Source organism: Amblyomma americanum, chromosome 9, assembly GCF_052857255.1.
Source record: "Amblyomma americanum isolate KBUSLIRL-KWMA chromosome 9, ASM5285725v1, whole genome shotgun sequence".
NCBI classification, from domain to species: Eukaryota; Metazoa; Arthropoda; class Arachnida; order Ixodida; family Ixodidae; genus Amblyomma; species Amblyomma americanum.
In genome coordinates this window covers 126552683-126576926 of record NC_135505.1, presented here as the reverse complement: position 1 = coordinate 126576926, position 24244 = coordinate 126552683, and the positions used below count along the sequence as shown (strand labels likewise).

The 24244-nt window shown below is 42.3% G+C and overlaps 1 protein-coding gene across 2 annotated transcripts in view; it reads right to left on the bottom strand.

The window, feature by feature from the left end:
- The window catches only part of Hn (phenylalanine hydroxylase), an 83448-nt gene that overhangs the window by 5458 nt on the left and 53746 nt on the right, over positions 1-24244 (bottom strand). For both annotated transcript variants that reach the window (XM_077637154.1, XM_077637155.1), the window contains exons 8-9: positions 19338-19473; positions 17688-17814 (exon numbers count right to left, since the gene is read on the bottom strand). In XM_077637154.1, the coding sequence (XP_077493280.1) occupies positions 17688-17814; positions 19338-19473 (263 nt within the window). The remainder of the gene's footprint in view (positions 1-17687; positions 17815-19337; positions 19474-24244) is intronic.

The window sequence follows — 24244 nt, the reverse complement described above, 5'->3', positions numbered from 1 at the left end:
CGCAGAAGTAGCTTAGAAAAGAAGCACTCCTCGCCCTTTACCTTCGCTTAGTCAATTGCTATAAACATGCATTATAAATATTGCTGCAATATCGCCCTTTTGAAGGAGAATGCACGACTCACGAAGTCTGCCATGAAGATGCATGCACCTCGTAAACGGCGTCAGTGGAAGCATTAGCACAGCTTCAGTCAAGAAACATGGCTTAGAGCGCATTCCACGGCAGCACCGTTCTAAATATCTCCGCCTGCCACCCCCCTAACAAAAAAGAGAAAAAGATTTACAGAATTTGCACGAACACCTTTAGGTCCGCAGTGTTGAGGTTGCAAAGGCCCGCATCTTTTTGGCTAGTAATTTCAGTCCAATTTACGAAGGAACCATGAAAAGCGCCTAAAGAATAAAATTACACACTAAGACCAGGCACAGGGTTGGTCAAAAGTTTCCATGCCACAGGGTCTGCTTTTCTTCCGCATATCCTAGCAGCTGAGATTTCGTTAAAGCTATCAATGTTGTCAGAGGTTAAAACAATATTTCCTTTATCCTCTCCAGATATTTTGAGCATCGAGGGTGTCGTAACTACCTGACTGTGCTGCTCAAAGGCAGACCCTGTGGCTTGGGAACTTTTGACGGACCCAGTACAGATTGTCTTTCGTATCGCCTTCACTTTCCAAGATTTTTCTTTCTTCTGCTGATTGTCAGATTTTAAGTTTTAGAGCTGCATTTCTTCTTACCAACACAGCAGCATAGGCTATTATCAAGTCAGTATAGCGCTCTCAAAACTGCGTTAATTTTGCAATATATATAACGCGGGAAATTTTGAAGAGCCGTTAAATACCAGAGCAATGACAGATGCTGAAAATGATTTATTTTTGTAGCGCGTTGAGGCCAATTTATATTAGCCGCCGTGGTGGCTGAGTGGTTACGGCGCTCGGCTACTGGCCCGAAATATGCGGGTTCGATCCCGGCCGCCGCGGTGGAATTTCGATGGAGACGATATTCTAGAGGCCCGTGTACTGTGCGATGTCAGTGTTCGTTAAGGAACCCCAGGTAGTCGAAATTTCCGGACCCGTTCACTACGACGTCCCTCATAGCCTAAGTTGCTTTGTGACGTTAAACCCCCATGAACCATAAATCCAATTTATATAGCAAGAACCCATTTCCTCGAAGCTTGCTTAGTTTCTTTGAGTCTGTAGCTTTTGTTCATTATTTCGTCATCATGTTTTGGCGCCCGCCTGCGTTGCGTGACGTAATTCTGCGAGCGCGACTTAAAATTGTAAGCAGGAATCTTTCGTCAAAATTTTTTTCCCTCAACTATGAAAGACACGTTCTAGTTCAATTTAGCGGGACACAAAGAACAGGTCGAAAGGCAAGAACGAAATGAAGTTCTCTCGGCAAACTAGAGTCGCTTAGGGAGTAAGTGGTGCATTCCTCTAGGGTAGGAAATGGCATAATGCACTTCTTTCCCCATACACACGTCACCTGCCCCCTTGGCTCCTCCTGATAACTCCCCGTGCTAGGAGCGAAACCATCCTTTCTGAAAGCCTTTGAGCGGACATAGAAACCCAGTCAAAAAACAGAAAACGAGAAGCGTTTCCCGTATCTAAGAGCTCAGTCCCGTGAGCTGTAATAAGAGGTAAAGCACAGAAAGAAATAAACTACGTGAAATCTTTCCGAGGATCTCCACCATCAGTTCCATCATTCCGGCTTAGTTTCCAGTCTGCCCTTTTGAGATTTGTTTGAGACGACTTTCGCTTTTTTTATAACAGTGTTGCCAGCAGCAAACGTGGGCTCTCACAAAAAACCAGCTCGCAACGGCCGACAAAAGCAGTCGCTGAGACTTCTGTGTGCGACAAACTTTAGTTTGAAACAGGTAATGGGTTTGGGGTTTGTTATCTTTAAAGTCTGTTGAGAAACGGGGCGACTGTATAAAATTTATTGCGCCTCAAGGGAAACGTGCAAATGCTAAAAAGAGAAGGAAACCAAACAAAACTGAAAAAATACCTGATAAAAAGCATTTTTTTCATATTTTTTTCATATGAAGTTCTGGGGGTGAAAAGGGCGTTTCATGCAGAGGAAAATCAAATTAAACTTGAGGAAAAGTGCAGTTTGTTTGAAGTACTTGCTGATTAAGAAAGGGCAACTAAGTTACTCAAAGGCCCGTTCCGGCGGCGAGAAACATGTAGGAGCGACCTGAAGAAGCAGTTTTGTGATATTAAAGAAATAAATTATTTTAGAAATAGAAATCGTTGCTTGAAAACTAAAGAAGGTGAAGAAGATACAAGAATATGGCTTGACGCCTAATCATGCAAAAAATAGAAATGTGCACACTAGCCGACGTTGATTGACGTCGGTAGCTGTTACGCCCTTTGTAATCGATGGTTCATGACTTTTTAATGGCGTGTGACTTTCTTGGAGTAAAATCGCTCTTTTTATGAGGGACGGTTGATCAGGGACGATTGCAAGAAAGACAAGTGGTTGTGCACCCTTTAGCGGTGCCAAACATTTGGAGATATAAATGCTGCATATACTTTCGGCTCTCAAGACTGCAGCTCGGTTTCGTCCTTGAAGTAGCAAAAATGGCTGCGTCGGTGCAGTATGAAAGTGGCATGATAGTGAAAGTGAAGACAGCGATAGAAGGAAGGAATTGGTCGAAATTATTCCGGAGCCCTCCACAACGGCACCTCTTCTTCCTTTCTTCTTTCACTCCCTCCTTTATTCCTTCCCTTAGGGCGCGGTTCAGGTGTCCAACGATATATGAGACAGATACTGCGCCATTCCCTTTCCCCCCAAAACCAATATTATTATTATTATTAGAAGGAATGTTCATGAAAAAACGAGACATCGCCACTGAATGAAAATAGCAACCGAGGGAGGCGATTTAGGGTTTAAGTAATGCTAGGCAGAAAAGACAGTCTAGCGCCTGGCGTAGTAGACAACCGTGTATTAGCATGCAGTTAAGAAATGGCGAAACATTAGCTTGTAAGAATGAAGCAAGAACTACTTGCATTGGTTAGAACTGAATCCGGTCCTGAAAGTTTGTGCGATTGTTGTTCGTTTTCATTTTCCCTGTTCCAACTTCCTGAGGCGCGGAATACTTCTTCCGAAGCATATCGGACAAAACAGACGAGAAGTTTTCACTTTCATGTAAGATCGCGCCTATTAATGTTGGCATTCCTGCAGCACTTTTTTTTGCGGGGGGGGGGGGGGGGGGGTAAAGAGATTGCTTTCTTAACTTGAAAGCCAGATCAATTGCTGCTTCACTTGCCTGTATATTTCCCCCGGTATGCTGATACGACGAAATAAAAGTTTAAAACTGCATGTAGCTAACGCTTTCCCAGACAGGAAACAATAATAAAGCATACATGAAGGTTTTCTTTCAATCTCGCATTTCACCTGTTCTCGAAGTTTGCATGATAAGAATGGTTTTTCTTTTTTTTCTCGTCAGTGCAGCAGTCATGGGCTGTGTTTGAGTAATACGTGTCCCGAGAATCCAAAATGAGCACGTTTTTATAGCTCTTTTGTGACCACAATGTCTAAAGTACACTGTAAAATTAAAAAAAAATAGATATTGTAAGAAAGAAAGCTTAAGTAAGCGACTGAATACCTGGATGAGGTAAAAAAGGTGTAAACGAGGTGAAAGCAATGAACTTCTGCAAGGTTTCCAGCATAATTCTGAAGCCGTAGCTCTGCTCAGCGGATACGCTTTGGCGAATTACAATTTCCGAGCCCACCTATTGGATTTTAGTAAGACTGCACTGCCGTTTATGTGTGGTGCAGGGATGGTCGTGTTTGCAATAGGCCACCAGATTAAGAAGTGAAGGTGGGTTAGTATGCACTACCGAATTTAATCTATTGCAAGATTCGAGGACCCTGCAAAAGGTATCCGGGCTGGAATGGGCTCTTTGTGGTCGGCTGGCTGCAGTGCATTCATAAGTCTTAGTAAATCTAAATCTAAATGAAATGAACGGCTGAGCAAATCAGGACACAGACAAGAAAGAGACACCACATGCGCGCTAAGAGATGACCCCTTTGTTTCGTTTTTTTTAATTGCTTTGATCAGAGATATCTGTTAGTATAATCTGCAGTATATAGTCTGTTAACCTGATGTAGCGGCTTTTCATACCACGTGCTGGGTTCGAAGTGATAATGGGATGAGTATCATGCTTGAGCGGAACTGCTTAAATATGCCACCTTTCCATAGAATAAACAGTTGGTAGTGTGCGCATGTGGTGTCTCTTTCTTGTCTGTGTCCTGATTTGCACAGCCGTTCATTTCATCATGCACCAACTCGCCCCTCATGTCGTTATTCCTAAATCTAAATACAGGGGCTGAAGTTAGCTACACCTTCATATACTTCGCGCGCCAGGCTTACAACATTTGTACTGCTTACCGTTACACTGAACGAATACGTTTCCATCACTGTTGAAATGTTCTCCATTGCCAACACAGCTCTTTAAAGCAAGGTGGGCGAGCGATGCGAAACGACGAACGCACCAGAATCCTGCACGTTGTACTGTTTTTTTTACTTTTCCTCTCAGGCATACGCTACGCAAATTCCGCAGTATGAACGCTTTCCTGCGTGGTAATGTCACGAACAGGCGCTGTCAAGAAAAGCTGCACAAACAAAAAAAAAGATCGCTCGAAGTCTCACCTACTCGCTTGCTATAAAATATTCCTCGAGAAAAGGAAACTTGCATTGCAGCTACAATGAAGAGCTGCTCAGGGTATGGCTGTCACGTTACATTAGCCTCAATGTAGACCGGCTCCAGAGAGAAAAATCTCACCAGATATTCAGACGCACGGCTGCGCGAAATGCGATGTTCAAGTTTGAAAGGACTGATGTAGAACCCTCTTCAGTAGAATTGTTGCTGGGCTAATTAGTATGGCACAGTTTAAGAGTGTGATCTCTACCAGTCACGTTGAGGCATTGAAACCTGCTTGGCCAACCGAGAACGGTGATGAGAATACTCCTACACAGCCGGTGCTAGCATTCTTTGTTCATGTTGGGAGTAAGAGAGCACGTTTACGCTGCGGGGAATGGCTTATTACGTTGTACACCACGCCAGGTGTCGGAACGCTGTTATACGCTCAGTGAGTCCATGAGGGTTATGAGCGACAATTATTCCGTGTGTGAGATTGGGGTCCAGCCGCCAGGGTGTTTATATCAATATTGCATGCGGCGTGGGGCATAATTACTTTAAGAAACCCCGCGGGCGCTCCGTCGAGCAACCACCTCGAAATAAAGCTGGGTTTACTCTTTAACTGGAAACTAATGCCATCCTTTCGCTTTCGCTCTGAAAATTCTCTGCCAATGTCTCAATGACACCAAGCAGTCATGGATGAAAGAAGCCTTCCCATTCCTTAACAAAGCAATGGCGTCTGAGGGAAACCTTATCAATGCAATGAATACTCCTGGGCCACTGCTTGCACTAGAATAGTGCTACGGTGGGCACTTTGCTAACTATCCGGTGGTCATGTTGTGGCTGCAAGGTCACGTGACCCAGTTGTCCTACCTGTCTCCTAGGTTGCTCACTAGGCAACACCTGCCAGAGTTAGGCTCATGATATTTCGCTCACAATGCCAACTCCGGATTTTCTCGGCAGTGGGGCTTTTAACGCCAACGCGTTAAAAAGTAAATACTTGTCGGGGAAATAAACACGCCGACACGAACACTATATGCTTGAAACGTTCCCCATTAAACTCATTAAAAAATTTAGGCGAGTTTTACTCCGTTTACTTCAATACATCCAGTCATAGATGTGAATACAAAAGCTCGGAGAGAAACCAAAAAAAAGTGCATAACATCAGGAAGAAATTTTCGTCGTCGAATCACCAACGAAAAAAATTGACGCAGAACTGCCAAACGTGGGCAGCCTTCAGGGAGTTTTTTTTTTCTTTTAAAGGCCCTCGCTAATCTTATTCGTGCTCAATTTACCAAGTCCATTTTGCTGTAACCGATCATGAGCAGTGCTAGTTTGTTTTGAAGTTCGGTTAGTTCATAGAAAAAAATATACTGTATAAATTTTCGCTAAAATCGTTCATTATTGGAAACTGTAAAACAAATAAATAAAGAAGCAGCGCGGGTGCCAACCCTTACACGAGACATTGTTCAATGTAGGGAAACTAACTCGTTAAAACAGCACCTTCCGAGAAAATCAAAAGTGCAGTGCTCTGGAAGTAGATAAATTGGTGTCGAGGTGCTTACAAAAGCGATGTTAGAGAGTCTGCATGTCTAACTGGTTCCGAATGGTGTGCATCAGCCTTTCTAGGTGAGCATCCACTGATGTCTGTAAGCAGGTCGACTCTGAGACGAACTTTGACTTTAGTACTTATCACTAAACCTCTAACTTTGGCACTTTGTCATGAAGACTGGACTAGCTGAAAAACATGCCGCTAACTACAAAAAAAAAATTGTGTTCGTAAAAAAAGCACCCGACAGGGTTACTGCGGCTAAACAAATATGCAAACTCAAGCGACCATGAAACGGTATTTACTGCAATTAAGAAAGGCGCGCGAGCAATCGGTATTTTATCACTCGTCATCGTACCGCAATTTTGTTTAGTTAGTTTCATTACCACCGAAGAAATCGGTATTCAAAAATTAGCGGACGTTGAGGCAGCGATCGAATATTGAGCGTTGACACACCTAACACAGGTCACCAGTTCGAATCCCTGCCATGAGCAAGACTCTAAATTAACGAGTAAGTAATGGTTGAGCCGCAATGTTCATATCAAAATTCGTAAAGACGTGGAATTACGTCAATGCGCGTTTGTACAGGTGGTGGCAGGATTACATAAAAAATAAAAAATAATCTCTCATGCCTAAAAGAGCATACTGCTTGAAGTGAAAGTTAAAACTGTTCTTGGCAGTTGTGGCATTTGGCTCATTTCGAGAGACATTTGCAGGTACACTCAATAGCGTTACAAGTGCTTAAGTTTAACCAGTAGGGGACCGAGATATTTCACTTCAGTAGATTACGATTCCGGAATGCAATCAGACTTTTCAATTAGAGCAGCCGGTTCTTCTGTCGTCCGTGTTGTCTCAGCGCCCCCACCCCCCTCACTTACCCCCTATTTTATTTTTTCACCGTGAGCCAAAATGGTTTCTGTGTCGTGTTCTGTTTGTTATGTTGGTACAGCACGCATTTTTGATGACTCCAGCGGCGTTTGCACCTGCCACGAAGACGTATTCGCAGTAGATGGAGATTAGTCTTCATTTTCCTTTTTGTTGGTTTGAAACGAATGCGAAAATTTTTGCCCCGAACCACTTTCCCGCAATATTCTGAGTGCTTCAATCGCGACTGCGCTTTTAGGAGAGAGTAAAGGTAAGCGCGCAAAGATCGCGTTCGCAAAAATTGATTTTTCATCTCTCTCCACGCTCGCAGCATTGAAGACTCTTTGATGCGGAGTAATGCGTTTTCTAAGACGCGAAATTCTGCAATTTCGCAATTTTATTCTGAGGAGAGACGAATACATGCGGGCGCTTTCATGGATCAGTCTCAACAGACGAGTTCCTCGTGCCATATCCACTTTTCCGGGTCTCTGAATGCTTTGATTGCTATTTTAATTCCTTTCATCATGCGCCTTACGAAAGAGCACGTGTTCCGCCTCAGATGTACTAAAAAAGTTTTTGGAGAATTGTATGCAAATAGGGTGCTCCAGCATTCTTCGCGTTTTTTAACACAGTGTAAGTAACCGAAGCGTTATGTTTTTTTTTTCGAGAATATGTTCACTGAGCGCACTTTTGCATACGAAACGAAATACGGTGCCGGATTTCGTAGTTTCGTAGCAATGTTCGTGTCCTAAGCCTTGTCGCAAAGGTAGCTCCTCGGCCTCTCCTCTCTCCTATGATAACCTATTCATCCACGCACATTTTCTCTTTTGTTTTCATAGTATAAACCCATGGCACGCGGGTAATGTCGAGTGCTGAAAAATTGTACTTTTCAAAAAACGTTTTTTTTTTGCTCTCAATTACCCGATTATACGAGAAAAAAGAAAACCTGGATGTCTTCAGACTTTAAACTGAGCGCTCTTGGCTGGGAAGTAGCAGGAAGGAAGAGTTCAAAGAGTGATTTTCTTTGGCTCCGTTGTGGTGTGTTGAATGCCACCTGTGTGTTTCTCTAGGGGCTCCCTTTTTCAGGATTCCTGGAACGTGGTACACGTCTTTAGGCCATTCGGATGTACCGCCATTCTCAGCGAACGAGCAACGCGTCGCCAACTAAGAAAGGATGTACGAAGCCACGCGAGTAGCGAGGGCATTTTTCGTAGGAGGTTTCACACACTGTTTCAAGCGACGAAGAAAATACGTTTCCTCCTGCATTTTCCTTGCATAGTGTGATGTGCCTAGACGTCCCTAAAAACGTTCTGCCCTTCGTGGAACCAGCGCACATTTTCAACATGGCCAGGAAAGTAATTTAACGTGTCGCGTTTGCTCTCTAGGAGGAATGTTTTGCTGTGGGCAGTATTTCGCCAATTGCGTAAACAGAGAAAAGCTGGAAGTAAAAAAATTGTAAATTTCTTTTTGCCGTAGTGCTGCCTCTTCTGCAAACAGAAGCAGCAAAACCTTCGTACTTGGCTGTAAGATCGTGCTGATTGGTCAATTCTTGTAACGTGCCCAAACTTCTATTCAAACAGTAGACGCATCATCAATTCTAGGTGTGATTAAAAAGGCGTAATCTCTAGATAAGGGGCTGTTCCCCAAGCCTTTCAAACGATAGGATTTAGTTAATGAATTTGGCTTGAATTCAAGATGAGGGCATATATTATAGAATTTGGTAGAGCACCGGACGTGATATTCGGATGTCGTGGGTTCGGATCCCACTGGCGGCATGGTTGTTTTTTCTGCTGCTTTAACAGTAAGTTTCTTTGGGCGACATATTAATCGATGTGTTATTCTCCAATTGATTTCCTTACAAATTAAAAGAATATAGAAACATTCACCTACGCACCTTGGATGCGGTGACTGTTGGCTTGCTTCATGTATATATATATATTAAAATGAGGGGCTCGTTTTGATAAACTTATGAAGGGAGCCAACAGTCACCGAAGCCAAGGTGCATAGCGGACTGTTTAATGTTCTTTTTTATTGTTTAGTACTGATTAGTGCGATAATATTACTTAGATTAATAAATCGCTTAAAGAAAATTACTTATAAAGAAGCAGAAAAAACAACCATGCCGCCGGTGGGATCCGAACCCACGACCTCCGAATATCGCGTCCGGTGCTCTTAGCAACTGAGCTACGGCGACGGCTGTCCAATCTGCTGCTCTTCTCGTGGGTATTTGTGTTTACTGGGTGTAAGCGAAACTTGAGAGTGTTCACCAGCGCCACCCTCGTCCATAGCGGCGGACGTAGCACGTCCTGTATTACCGCGAGTGTGACGTGGAACGTCATCTAACGGCGAGGGCGGAAACTGTGCGAGAGCCCTCTTATACTACCTATGGCATCAAGACTGCCAGAACCGAGACCCTCGTTAAGCTATTAGCAGACAAAGTTAGGAAAAAATGAGGGGCTTGTTTGAGCGGCCATGTCGCGATATTCGGAGGTCGTGGGTTCGGATCCCACTGGCGGCATGGTTGTTTTTTTCTGCTGCTTTATCAGTAATTTTCTTTGAGCGTTAGATTAATTGAAGTATTATTATCGCACTGATCAGTACTAAACATTAAAAAAAAACATTAAACATTCCCCTATGTACCTTGGCTTCGGTGACTGTTGGCTCCCTTCATAAGTATATATATATATATATATATATATATATATATATATATATATATATATATATATATATATATATATATATATATATATATATATCAGCAGACAAGTTAAAGGAAATGAGGGGCCCGTTTGACAAATTTTATGAAGGGAGCCAACAGTCACCGAAACCAAGGTGCATAGGGGAACGTTAATTTTTTTTTTTAATGTGTTATGCTTATCAGTAGGGTAATAATTCTTAAATTAATAAATCGCTTAAAGAAAATTACTTATAAAGCAGCAGAAAAAACAACCATGCCGCCGGTGGGATCCGAACCCACGACCTCCGAATATCGCGTCCGGTGCTCTTACCAACTGAGCTACGGCGACGGCTGTCCAATCTGCTGCTCTCGTGGGTATTTATGTTTACTGGGTGTAAGCGAGCCTTGAGAGTGTTCACCAGCGCCACCCTCGACCATAGCGGCGGACGTAGGACGTCCTGTAATACCGCGAGCGTGACGTAGAACGTCATCTAACGGCGAGGGCGGAAACTCTGCGAGAGCCCTCTTATGCTACCTTTGGCATTAAGACTGCCAGAACCGAGACCCTCGTTAAGCTATCAGCAGACAAGTTAAAGGAAATGAGGGGCCCGTTTGACAAATTTTATGAAGGGAGCCAACAGTCACCGAAACCAAGGTGCATAGGGGAACGTTAATTTTTTTTTTAATGTGTTATGCTTATCAGTAGGGTAATAATTCTTAAATTAATAAATCGCCTAAAGAAAATTACTTATAAAGCAGCAGAAAAAACAACCATGCCGCCGGTGGGATCCGAACCCACGACCTCCGAATGTCGCGTCCGGTGCTCTTACCAACTGAGCTACGGCGACGGTTGTCCAATCTGCTGCTCTCGTGGGTATTTATGTTTACTGGGTGTAAGCGAGCCTTGAGAGTGTTCACCAGCGCCACCCTCGACCATAGCGGCGGACGTAGGACGTCCTGTAATACCGCGAGCGTGACATAGAACGCTCGCGGTATTACAGGACGTCCTACGTCCGCCGCTATGGTCGAGGGTGGCGCTGGTGAACACTCTCAAGGCTCGCTTACACCCAGTAAACATAAATACCCACGAGAGCAGCAGATTGGACAGCCGTCGCCGTAGCTCAGTTGGTAAGAGCACCGGACGCGATATTCGGAGGTCGTGGGTTCGGATCCCACCGGCGGCATGGTTGTTTTTTCTGCTGCTTTATAAGTAATTTTCTTTAAGCGATTTATTAATTTAAGAATTATTACCCTACTGATAAGCATAACACATTAAAAAAAAAAATTAACGTTCCCCTATGCACCTTGGTTTCGGTGACTGTTGGCTCCCTTCATAAAATTTGTCAAACGGGCCCCTCATTTCCTTTAACTTGTCTGCTGATAGCTTAACGAGGGTCTCGGTTCTGGCAGTCTTAATGCCAAAGGTAGCATAAGAGGGCTCTCGCAGAGTTTCCGCCCTCGCCGTTAGATGACGTTCTACGTCACGCTCGCGGTATTACAGGACGTCCTACGTCCGCCGCTATGGTCGAGGGTGGCGCTGGTGAACACTCTCAAGGCTCGCTTACACCCAGTAAACATAAATACCCACGAGAGCAGCAGATTGGACAGCCGTCGCCGTAGCTCAGTTGGTAAGAGCACCGGACGCGATATTCGGAGGTCGTGGGTTCGGATCCCACCGGCGGCATGGTTGTTTTTTCTGCTGCTTTATAAGTAATTTTCTTTAAGCGATTTATTAATTTAAGAATTATTACCCTACTGATAAGCATAACACATTAAAAAAAAAATTAACGTTCCCCTATGCACCTTGGTTTCGGTGACTGTTGGCTCCCTTCATAAAATATATATATATATATATATATAGCAGTTGCGAAAACATGAGGTACTTGACTGCTTAAAATAATATACATTGAAGTACACGCTTCGTTTAAGGAAACATTTTCGATGTTTCGATCGGAGGCCCGGTCGAAGCATCGAGTAAAAACGTTTCCTTAAACAAAGCGTATACTTTGAGTGTGTATATATATATATATATATATATATATATATATATATATATATATATATATATATATATATATATATATATATATATATATATATAATCACCGAAAATTGAAGAAACATAACAGGATTTAATTCACGACGTTTCGGCTGGAGGACCAGCCTTATATGTGTATATATATATATATATATATATATATATATATATATATATATATATATATATATATATATATATATATATATATATATATATATATATATATATATATATATATATATATATATATATATATATATGTGTGTGTGGTGTCTGTTTGTGTGGTGCCTGATCTGGAACACCCACACACATGCAGGGATATCTGCTTCTTGGAGTGCCAACACATTCTCCTAAGCAAACAAATGTGGCAGATCCAGTCATGCTTTACCAACACGTTGCACGCAAGTTGCTACGCACTCTTCTCTTTCTCCATTGCGCGTGAAAAACTAAAAGTGCTAACAACCATAATGTTTTCAAAGCCAGAAATAACATCATTTTCCTGTCAGCTTGCATTCTGAACAAAACGAAAGCAAAAAGCTCGCGGCTTTTGAAGGAAGGAAAAAAGGAATGAACGAATAGAGTTTGAGCGAAGCAGCGTTCCGCCAACGTGTAATTTCACCAGCCTAGTGCTCACCGTTATTTTCGCTGACTAAACAAGCACACAGTTTTGAAAGCGCTAACTTCAGGCTGCGCATCTCACGTCGTGCATTCTAAACATGCAAATGTCTTCTGGCTGTCATGTTGATGTTGATAGCAGTTTCATGCTTTCTTCCGTCCTATCTGCATCGCCGCTTCTTCGTGGTCTGTTTGTACTGGAGCTGAAAACTGCTCGAAAGTTCGTTGAACGTGCTCCTCCCGCTGCTGTATCTGTCGTGAGAAGTGGCGCAGGTGTGCCGCATACTTCTGGGCGAACGTCGAGACCTGCTTTGCGGGAATCGTTAAATTCGCTTACAAACGCAGTTTCGATCCGGACGATGCATTTGCATAAGGCGGAAGAGAGCCGGCATTTGGAATGTAAAGCTTGGGCACGGCGAGTACTGTAACGACTCGGGAGACGTGCCTCTGAGGGGTTGTCGCCAAAATTTTCTTCCAAGAATGTCGCGCGAAACGTTAAATAAAGCGACAAACACAAGAAAGGCGTGTAGTGAAAGCATCGCGTAGGTATCTTTAATACCAATTTTTCTTTTAAAATTAAGTCCCGAGAGACACGACAATGCACTTTTAAGAACGTTAGCTCTTATTCATCATGTTTAGATTTAGTGGGGTCTGCTACCACCCTGAGATCAAAGCATCATCTGTGGCTGCAACTAGAAAACAGCGCCTCTCGCATTGAGACTTGTAGCGCCATCTACAATAGGATGTAGAAACAACTACCTGCCGAGTGCCAATGATGACGTCACGGTCTAATATTGTGGATACAGGTGGAACTATGTGAGTATGACGTCAGTGGACAAAATGGTGGCACAGTTTCGGTTTCTCGAATTAAGGTCACGGCCATTAAAATTGGTTGTGCCCTCCCATTTCCCCCCCCCCCCCCTCTCCAAAAAAATATGCTAAAACGGGTAGGAAAACTGTCCTGTTACGGGACCGCTACACATGTATACATTTGTTTCGCTGAGTATATATATACTCCGACAACAAAGGGCACCCATCCGGGGACAGTTGTATACCGAATTTGGTAGGCAAATAAAATCCTATGGGTTGTGGTATGGAGGCAAAACCACAAAAAATAATGATAGGTATACATTGCAGACATGCAAATACTAATTGAAGTGTTGCCATATCGCATCGCAAGCTGAATTCTAGGCCCACCTCGACCCCCCAAAGGAAGCAAATTTTGTTTGGAACGTATCTTGAGGGGGTGCAACTCGACAATCGGGCAGACGTCCATCGTAATTTCTCTGTTAGATGGCGCTAGGTGGCTATGGTTCTGCTAGGTGGCGCGCGTGCACGCGTAGCCGAGCATGGTGGCAATCCACCCCGTTTCAAAGGGTATTACAATCCGTTTCTCGAGACGAGCGGTGCGTTCTTCTTCGCTTTCCTCATCTAGTAAACCAAAGAGCTAACACTCCTTACTTCAACGTTTTCCAGACGGTGGCCGCCATCTTTTTTTTTTTTTGAGCAGGTGGATTGTGGAGCATGGCGGACATCATGTATCTAATAAGGCTATATAATTGTAAGATGAATTGACTAAACTTATCTAATCAACCTTAATTTAGGAGACAACATTCTGTTTCCAAACGAAGGCCGTCAAAATCTGAAGTGAGTCCAGTTTTCTGAATTTTCTTTATCTGCAATGTGGTTTGAAATATCGACCGTCAAAAAACTCATTTGAAAGCTCGTTGAGTGGTACTTTTTCTTGTTTCATTAAAAAAAAAATATTTTTAGCATTTTAAGTGCAGCAAACATAGACGCCATTCGTGTATTTCTTGACGTAGAAGCAGTTGAAGTGATTTCTGGGGCATTCCTACGCGCGTCGACCGCATTTTATAAAGGTGCAATGCGCAAAAGCCAGTTGACCTTGCTTTCAAATGCGTATTTTTGACGTTCGATATTTTGAACCATACTTTCGAATAAGAAATTTTAAAAAGTAAGCTACGCAGCGATGTTGGCTGCCTTGAATTTCGCAATATAATCTTGCCCCTAAATAAGAAACACAAAAGTTGATTACTTAAATTAATCCTTATGGTATAGAGCACTATCAAGTGCATAATGCCCGCCATGCCATAGAGCCCACCTGCACAAACCTTAGTGACGTATCCTACAAGGCTTTACAAAGAAAAATCTGTTTTGAATAGTTTGAAACACCCGTTATATGGAGAAGTATAACTTCCGGTAGTGCTTGTCCGTCCGTTCTGGCGTAAGTAAAACAAAGCGAATGAAGGCGCCTGAAGGCTAAACGAAGGTTTACATGACAGAGCGCAGAACTGACAACTGGTTTTATTGAGTGAAACGTACGCAGTGTATTTCAAACCAGTGGCAATGTTGATCAGAGGAAGTCAACCTTGATATATTCATTGGGTGCATATTTTTCTACCAATAATTTTGTCAGATTCTATCTAGACACATTGACACTAGGTTATAGATGATTTTTATCGATTTGATGGCAATTTACTCAACGTGAAATCAACTTATACAGTCACCCAGTGCATATTAATGTTTCGTACCAACTCTTTTATGATTTCATCGTCTCTTTGCCTTGACCTGTTGTTATTGCTTTTATCGCGTTTATGGTCCCTTACCCCAAGTGACGTTCACTGCATCTGATTACCACTGACGCTGCTTTCCTATATAGGCCTACTGTCTACATTTCGCTGAGTAAAATCTGTTGTCAGTTGAGCGCTATTTTTTGTCTCATCTTTGTTTAGCCTTCGAGGTCATTCATTCGCGTTGCTTTGCCTACGCCATATGCGAATCAGCTAGAAAACGGCGTAAAACTGGAAAGGCAAGGCATGAACCTAAGGAGCCAAGAAAAACACAGTGGCACGCTAAGGTTCCTTTTCCCTAGTAGAGACTTGGAGTACACTTGAAGTAAAAGCATGTTCACTAATACGCTTAAAATACTTTCTACAGGCTAAAAACTCCGAGGCGGCAAGAGTTCAAGGAACAGGACGAACAGAGATTATGAACATTAAAAAAAGGAATAAACAGCCCCACTTTCCTGGCTTTACTGTCAGGAATCGATGATTACTGTGGCTTCGCACGTCTTGATCACGGTCGGTTTGTACTATTTTTTTCGTAAGCCTGTATTTTCCGTTGCATTTCAAGGAATAGTAGTTGTGTTACCTTGTTTCCTATTATCGAATATAATTAAGCACTGTCGAATAACCCTTAATCGTGTTTATGGTAGTTAAGTCCTTATGCTGATGATGACGACAATGATAAGTTTTGAACAACCTAATGATTATGATGCCATAATAATAAAATTTGAGTAATTCTAAATTTTTTAATGCACATATAGAGCCAAGCTGCCTTCGCCGAAAGTCGAGATGTTCACTAGATTGAGGTGCTGTCTACTGAAGGCGCAATTTTAAAGTGAACATTGCTTTAGCAGCATTTCAATGGTTTGAAAAAGAAATTAAACTGAACTGATGTTGATCGAGGAAGGCACTTAATTTCCATTCATCCGTAATTGCTTCCTGAAATGTAACCTTGATTAGATACGTTTCCTCTTCGTGAGTATCCGGAACAAGCCCCAACTTTAGTGAATTCATCAGTTTGCTCCTAAGCCTGCGAGCCAAGAACGATGCTTGCCAGTCTGTACTTTAGGACTCGACGGCATAAGATAAGAGCTGCGTTTGGCATGCTGACGGTTCTGTAAGTGGAACACTGGGTCTTCAATAGAAAGTTAATGCTTGACCCAATATCTCTCTTCGCCATTGGCCCCAGTGTTGGGAAAAAGCAATTTTTGTCTGCTTTACTCAGTTTAACTGTTGGTGCATGAGTTTAACTGTTAGCTGAGCAATAGGCGAGGGGCACGCGCATTCATCGAATAGGGTTTCAGGCCGGAAAATGCTCCAATGGCAAAGCCTGCTTTCCCAGTGGTAATTCAGTAACAGAAGAGATGAAAACTGGGTCACATGGTTTTAGGCCATTGGGCATGTTACAGATTGACATGAATAAAAATTACTGGGGACATTAATTACCAATATGTGCTGGACATGTCGTAGCATCAGGTCTTCTTCTTGTTTTTAATTGATTGTCTGCTTCTTTATATTTTCTCTTCATACTTTCTTTTATATATATAGACGTTCGGGTTCTTCCCCTGGCAGCCATCTTGCAGCCTCTCGCCCTCTCTCTAAAAGAACGAAGAAGGATTTCGCTCTCTCCACTTCTGTACCAAACGTGTCAGGCGGCAAGCGGAAAGTACACACAACGCTACGCCAGAAGCCGCCGTTTCTTCAAGACGAGGCTTCTAATGCATTAGTAGTGCGTGATTCGAAGTGGCATTGCTTTACGAATCTGAGTTATGGAGGGTCCGAACCTTCGCTGAATATGCATGAAATTGGCGGCAGGTATGGTCGCGAGCCCGAATTTGGCTTCTTGCTCTTAGGTTTCAGCTGTCGCTATTTGCCGAGATCCTATCGTCAGCCTACGAATCCCTAACCGATTTTTTCTAGGCTGTGTAGATATTGTAGGCGAATTGTAGTTCACCTCAATACCACCTGGCTACCATCGTGTGTCAAAATAGCTTAGCATTATTAAAGCGAAAGCTTCACTAGGCTATGTCGGCAAGGTCGTGTCCACAAAAAGTGTCGGCATGAGTACTGAGCAACTTAGAAGAGGTAGCACCATACGAATAGTTGTAATCGAACGAAGATTATGTGAGGATGCTGCGCAAAAAAAAAATTATGTCGAGGGGGTGATTAGCTAATTAGTTAGATCGAAAATGTCCGAAAAGTGGGTGGAGCCAGTGCAAAGTGTGGCGCCAAATTTGAAAACGAAGCGTGGTGCCACGTTTGAAAACTCAAAATGGGCAATCAATGAAACTTGATTAAGTAAGACAATTAATGTGGTAATTGAGAAATTCAATGAATATACATTCGTGCTTAATCGAGTAAATGTGAGCGGAAGGGACGAGTGAAGCAAAGAGAGGTGACTAAAGAAGCAAAGAGAGGCAAAGAAAGGCAAAGAGGGGCTAAGAGAAACGAGGAGGCTATAATGCGGGTTACCGCAGTGACCTCAAACGTTTTTAACTTAATACTTGATTGCCCTGCTGTCACCAAAATTCGATACATAATGATGAGGAGGGAATGAAAAAAATATAGCAAGTAAACGATTTCGTACCTGTTCTGCCAGATACTCTGATAATTCGTCAGTGAAGTTCTCTCACTGACTTACCTCAGTCCGCACAGCGGTTATTGCTCGCGAGCGCAAGTCTATTTTGCTCCTCCATGCAGAATGAGGGACGCTTACTGTGGCCAGCTTCTCGATGTAGTCATCGGGAGCACCCAGAGAAGCGAGGCCGATCTCCTGCGAGAACCTGGCGAAACTTGGGTCGGCAAACAGCGGCGCATGTCCTAGAAGCTCGTGACAGATGTCACTGCGCAGTGGAAAGAAGAAACCAGAACGGGGTGAAGCAATATGATTTCGTTAATCTAAATGGCCAGCGAAGTTCAAGAGCGTTCTCGTACACCGTAGTTAGTGGTGAAAAAACGGCAAGACAGGAAACAAAAAGAGTTCAACTAAACAAATATGCGTTTAAAACAGAGTGGGAGAGAGTTTGGAAGAGTTAAATGAACCAGCAGAAAATAAATGACGCGTTTCTCTTTAATGTATCCACATGTTGTTCTATGAACATAAAGAAGAGCTTTCGTCTTTTACAAATGGGCGCCCAAAAACATTAGCTGTCTCTTAATATAGGCTACACTACCAAGAAAAAAAAAAGATTGCCAGATCGATTTTTCTGATTAATGTTGCGTGAATGGCGCACTGCGGCATGGACAAATGGCGCCTAGGACGTAGGATGGAGCTTGAACGAGCAGAAAGATCTGCATTTGCTGGATAATTTTTACTGGCAAACACATAAGATTCTTTGTACCAAGTGTCTTCTGACCTAAGTAAGAAACTTAGTATTGAAGCACGAGAAATTTGTAGCGAAAAGAATACTCCGGGTTTTCTGCGCGAAAAATGATGGTTGCCACTAGGAACCGCCTTCTATTAGGGCCGCCTACCCTCGGTGCTGGTCAGTATACTCGTCACAGGAAAAAATGGTTCCACTTGAAGCATATAAGACACAATGAAGATATTTAGTTATTATTAAAATACTAGTGGAGTAAAAAGAACTCTATTTCAGCTAGAAAGAGGACTCTAGGTTCCGACAGAACCAATACATGAAGGCTGTAATAAAGGAACAAATAATTTCAGTAGCCTAATGACTTTTGCAGTCCGATCAATTTCAGGATTTAGTAGAGTATTGTTGGGAAAGTCTTTAATAAGTAGCTGCACCGACAAAAATTGTGCACGGGCCTCACAAATACTTTCGTTCATGTTACTGTATCTCATATAAATTTTAAAGGTGGTTCTTAATTGATAATGATTGAAAAAATAGAAAACAACCACAAAGCGACACTTCCACAGCAGGGTGGTATGGTTTATCCTTTTCACATGGAGCTTTTTCGGCCGCCTATTTTCTGTTGGTATGGTTCAGATGTTGAGTCGTATACTGACCGCTAAGGAAATTACTGCTTTATTTTTTGGCCTGACTCTGGAATAAATATTTCTACAGATATCCCAGAGGCGAAATTATTTACTGTCAACTTGTAATTATTACTAATGTTCCAGTTACGTCCACTTTTCGGGTTCCAATTTGCACGGCAGTTAGTAATTCAAGGCGTATTGTGTGTTACCATAGCTCTCTGGTGAAGATGTAGCTGTAGCTTTAAATTACACTGGATAGCGACTTGCTGGTTAATTTCATGCGCGTTTCTGGTGCAAGAATGATATAACTAAAAAAATAAAGCTCTCAGGAATAGAGAGCAGCTGTAGCTGAGCGTCTTGTTGTTGCCAGTCATATGGATTGATGCAGGATGTAACGCTTCCTCTTGATCCGAGAAAAGTACTCACGGTTCTGGTGTGTACAGTGGTTGGGATGGATGCCGGATGTACTGTGTCGAGTGGAACACGCGAAACGCCAGTCCAGCCAAGAAGTCACGAGATGAGAGCAGTCCTGCGACTGGTCGGAGCGTAAATCCAGTGCAGTCTGTGCAAGAAAAACAGGAAGCAAGATCAAACTAGTAATTAAATCTGCTGCCATACCTTTGCAAGCAAGTGCACAATTGTTGCGCACGCCTTCTATATCATGATTTAGGTTCGCAATGGTAGTGCTGTGTGCGTTTAAGACACTTGTTTTTATTTATTAGTTTCTACACAGATCCTTAACAAAAGATTAATCGCAACGTCTTCAAAGGCCTATTACAAAATTTCAAAAGTTAAAATCGTGACAGGAAATCGGAAAAGCTCAGAAAAATGCAGAGAAACTCACAAATACGTAAGCACTTGCACGACAATGCTCTTGTTCATGAAAGTCGGACAATTAGCCCTTAAGCGGGCTATATTTTTTCGCACAAGATTTTTTATTAGCAATGCGGAAAGCTGGGCTAGTTGGTATGTCATCATCAGCGCTCGTCCTATCTTCTTCTCTGTCTGCGTCCCAGTTTTATGCGCTAGTCTTTTAATTAATGATTTTGTATTAGCCCGTGTAGACCTCAGATGTCACCTCAGTTGCAACACTTGGCTTCGATACACTTTATCAATATCCACTACAGGAGGACAAACAATTTTAGCGTGGATTTTGTAGAAAAATGAAGACTAATGAAAGCTATTTTCGAACGACGGCCGTGTAGAGGCCGCAATAAATATTGCCTTGAACTGGGAGTTAGACTTGAAGCAATAGCGTCGACTACGCTATAGTCTCTTAAACGCGACAGGGTTAATATTTCTTTCCGTAAATATGGTCTTAAAATGTCACCAAGCTCTATTTTGAATAAAGGATGACACCCCAGAGTCTAAGAGATCTTTCAGAGAAAAAATTCATTAAATGCGTATGCGTGCAAGTATTGTAATTTGAAGAACCGCATTGCGCATTCGAAAGAGACAAACACAGGAAAAGGACAAGAAGACGAGTGAAGAAGAAGAGTGGTTCTTCAGAGCAATGCACCAACTAGCCCAACAAGAAGTTCTTCTAAACTAAGTATTGTAATATAACTGTGATCTGTTGCGTAAAAAGAGCTCTTGAGTAACACACTGAAATGGCACAGCTCAGCTTTCCTGTTGAAGAGTTCAATTTTGTACTGTGTCTTTGCGAAATATCCTTGGATTTACTCAAGATTGTATGCATAATCCAGCTTGCTCGCTGGCACGGTTCTATTTCGCAATCTGCCTCAACACGCGCAGTTGTCGCTTACGCCATTTTCTAAGGGCTTTAAAAAAGCGAGAAATATTGAGCTGCCTTTCTTGCTCCCTAGGCTGTTCCAGGGCTCATGCTCTATTCTTATTCAACGCATTTATTCGTATTTTACTCTACACAGGCAAGCTTTTCACAGCTGCCAGAAACAGCTGAGAAACATATGCTCGATAAAGAAATCGCCCCAGTTGGTTAGAAGACTTCTTTGAACGGTATGTCAACTGCACGCGACTGCACCAGAACTCGCAAGCTCTCACATGTTTGTCGGGAAGTAGTTAGCGTAGGACTTCTTTCAGCTTACCACCTCCTGCAGTTCGCAACGAGAACAGCCCCCTAGGACTTTCTCAGACTTCGAGAGAATTTTTTTTGCTCGTGTGTGCCTAGGATATCAGTGTCGTTGTAATGCACCGTTTGTCACTACCATGCGCTCAAACCGGTTGCCTCAGCAGCTCTTTCATATGTTGGTTAAAAACTCCGCTTCCTATTGCATAATAATAATGAAATATCTGTAGCCTTGTTCCTAGAAGTGAAGAAAGCATTTGATACTGTTAATCATAACATTTTAATTCGGAAGCTAGAACACTGTGGTTTTAGGTGTTCCATTCTTAATTTCTTTACAAGCTACCTTACTAAAATAAAAGAATTTGTCCACCTAAAACACTTAAAATCATCTCGACAACTTGTCTGTGCTGGAGTGCCCCAGGGGTCAGTCCTAGGCCCTGTGCTGTTGTCTATTTATGTTAAAGATTTTCCTCTGTGATTGCAGAATTCAAAACGTTAATGTACGCTAATTACACTGCAGTAGTTTTTACAGGCAACACTCTCACTGAAGTTGAGGCTAAGACGGGCGAGTTAAGTAATATTTCTGCCTGATTTAAGGCTACTAAACTGACACAAAATGCTGTGAAATCAAAGTACATCCTGTTTAGGTTAAAGAACAAACTAACAACAGATACACAATTACATATTTGCCTCGATAATGTTTTAATTGAGCAAGTTTACGGAACTAAATACCTCGGCGTAAACTTAGAAAAGAACCTTAATTGGCACAACCATCTTGATACCCTGTTATCCAAGCTTGCTTCATCTTGTTACATTATATAAAGAACACGGAGGTTGCTGCGCATATCTGTGCTGAAGATCATTTATTTTTCTCTTCATTGTCATTTGAGCTACTGCTGCGAGTCATGCGTTAGTACATACAGATCTTAGATTCATCAAATTATCTCTTTGCAGAAAAGAGCACTGCGGATAATAACATATTCGAACAGGTATCAGTCCAGTGCTCCTTCGTTCAATAGGTTACATATTTTGCAGTTTCCTTTGTTATATGAGACGAGAAACGCAGTGGTAGTAAATAACATTATAGAAAACAATTACTCGCTTTATATTAATGTTTTTGTGTTGCCTAACAGGAATACTTGAAATGCAAGCATTAATAATTTTAATTATCCTGTAACTGGGAACGCCAATGGTCAGCGCCTAATCCAATATTGCGGGGCAAAAGTATGGAATAGTGTACCACTTTATATCAAAATGGCTAACAATTTCCTTTTTTCTATCAAGCGGTTCTACTTTTCGAAGATTGAGGGTTATGTTTGTTAGTTTGTTCATGTCTGCTGTTGAGTGTTGTTCGCTATTACTTTGTTCACTGATCATTTATAACCGAGTTTCATATTGGTACCTTTTTTTGGTGTAAAAACAAATGTGTGCATTCGGCCTATACTTGCTTCGGCTATTGGCCCAGCAGTTTTTGCAAACGTTTCGTAGTATCTGAAGTGAAAATGAAGAAAGAAAGAAATAAAGAACGAAAGAAAGGAAGAGAGAGAGAGAGAAAGAAAGAAAAGAAAAGAAAGCTGAAAGCGCTGTCGCAAGAACTATGATGAAGTAGCCGTTGTGCGCAAGCTTTTCATTCGAACTGCCGGGACTATTTGAAAGCACGACGAGCGGAGGGACTAGTCTCCGAAGTAGCAAACGGCGTCGATGTTTAGCGATTGTTTCGTTGTTCTTTTTTGAATGCGAAAAAGGTTTTGCATGGCACACAGTAGGCCTAAAATGCAGCTCGATTGATTATGATGCATGGCTGCGAAGTTGCGGTTTATATTATTATGAAACTTCACATTAGACGAAGGTAACTAAAAGTTCACATACTGATTCCTCTGTTTAGAAGCTGTTGTATACAAGATGCACTCCTACCGGCAGGTGATGGCGCTGTGACTGGGACGATTGGATGGGGATAACCACTATCACAGACTCCTCCTCTGCCTTCTAAGTTATTTCCAGAGCTGGCGAGGAGGGCTTACACATACGAGTTAAGCTGAAAAGTGTACTCGAGGGAAATAGCGGACCCATTACCTTTCCCCTACATTTGTCAACAGCATGCCGTGTACGCGCCACGTCAGGCCATGTATCAAAACGATGTTAATGTTGGCTATGCACGCAACCCCAGTCGCCTCCGCCACATAAGGGCTTTTAACAAGGCAGCGCCATTTGTTGTGGCATCATGTTGAGGCTGATATATGACGGAAACCATGGAGTGCACTGCGTATTTCCGCAAAACAAGACTTGAATGTAGTTGAGATATTTTTTTCTCTTTTTTTGTGGAAAGTAAACAGTCTGGCAAAGCAGAAAACAACCGTAACTGCTGTGCAGTGCAGCAATTTTCCAGCTTGGTGTGCAAGCTTCGTCAGCCTGCTGACATCATCTGGTAAGATGTTACCAAATTTATTGAGGGCATGTAGTTTGCGTTAGGGGACATTTATATATTTTTTAAATGAAGCTAATATGGTGAAGACACTTAAAAAGACGTGAATGTATCTTGAATATAGGGATGAGAGCCGACTTGAATTTAATGACAGACGCCTACAGTTCCGAGAGTTGTTAATAAGAAGGGGACAATAAGCAATTTTTTTTCCTGAACCACGTGCCACTCGAAAAAAGGAAAGTGTGAAAGAAACCCCTGGGAACCCCTCCAGGCATCATACACCTCACAGAAGAGAATGAACGCACTCTCAATATACAATCCGGTAACATTTAGAGGCAATCGATTTGAGTTGCTGATGGCGTTTCCCAATGATCTGCTCTTGAATACATTAGATATTCATTACATTTTTCTTTCTTTCCACTGATGGTCACTGGTTTTCAGACAAAATACGGAGGTGAGCATCTTATAATAACTTTTCTCTTGAAACGAACATTGGCCTCATTTTTTTTCCCGAAAAGGTGCTTTAATTAACGTTATAATTTTTCGCTGCCTTCACGCATGCTCCTTTCCAACCCATCCCTGAGCGAATAAACACTACCACTTAATAAAAATTTTTCGGCCCAAATTCAAACCCACCTAGCACTTCAGACAAATTTTTAGCTTTTGGCGCCCCACCATAGAGGCATACTTTATTATGAACCTTCTGTTAGTGAACGTTCTTTGTAGGAGTAGTTGCTTTGTTTTCGTGATCAGTATAGCGCTAATATTTTCCGCTTATTTGTGCGTTGCCAGCGCGCAATGTAGTTTCTAACCTGGTATTTTTTTAATGGACAAGTATTCACTAGCAGTTTTTTAGGCTTTAAC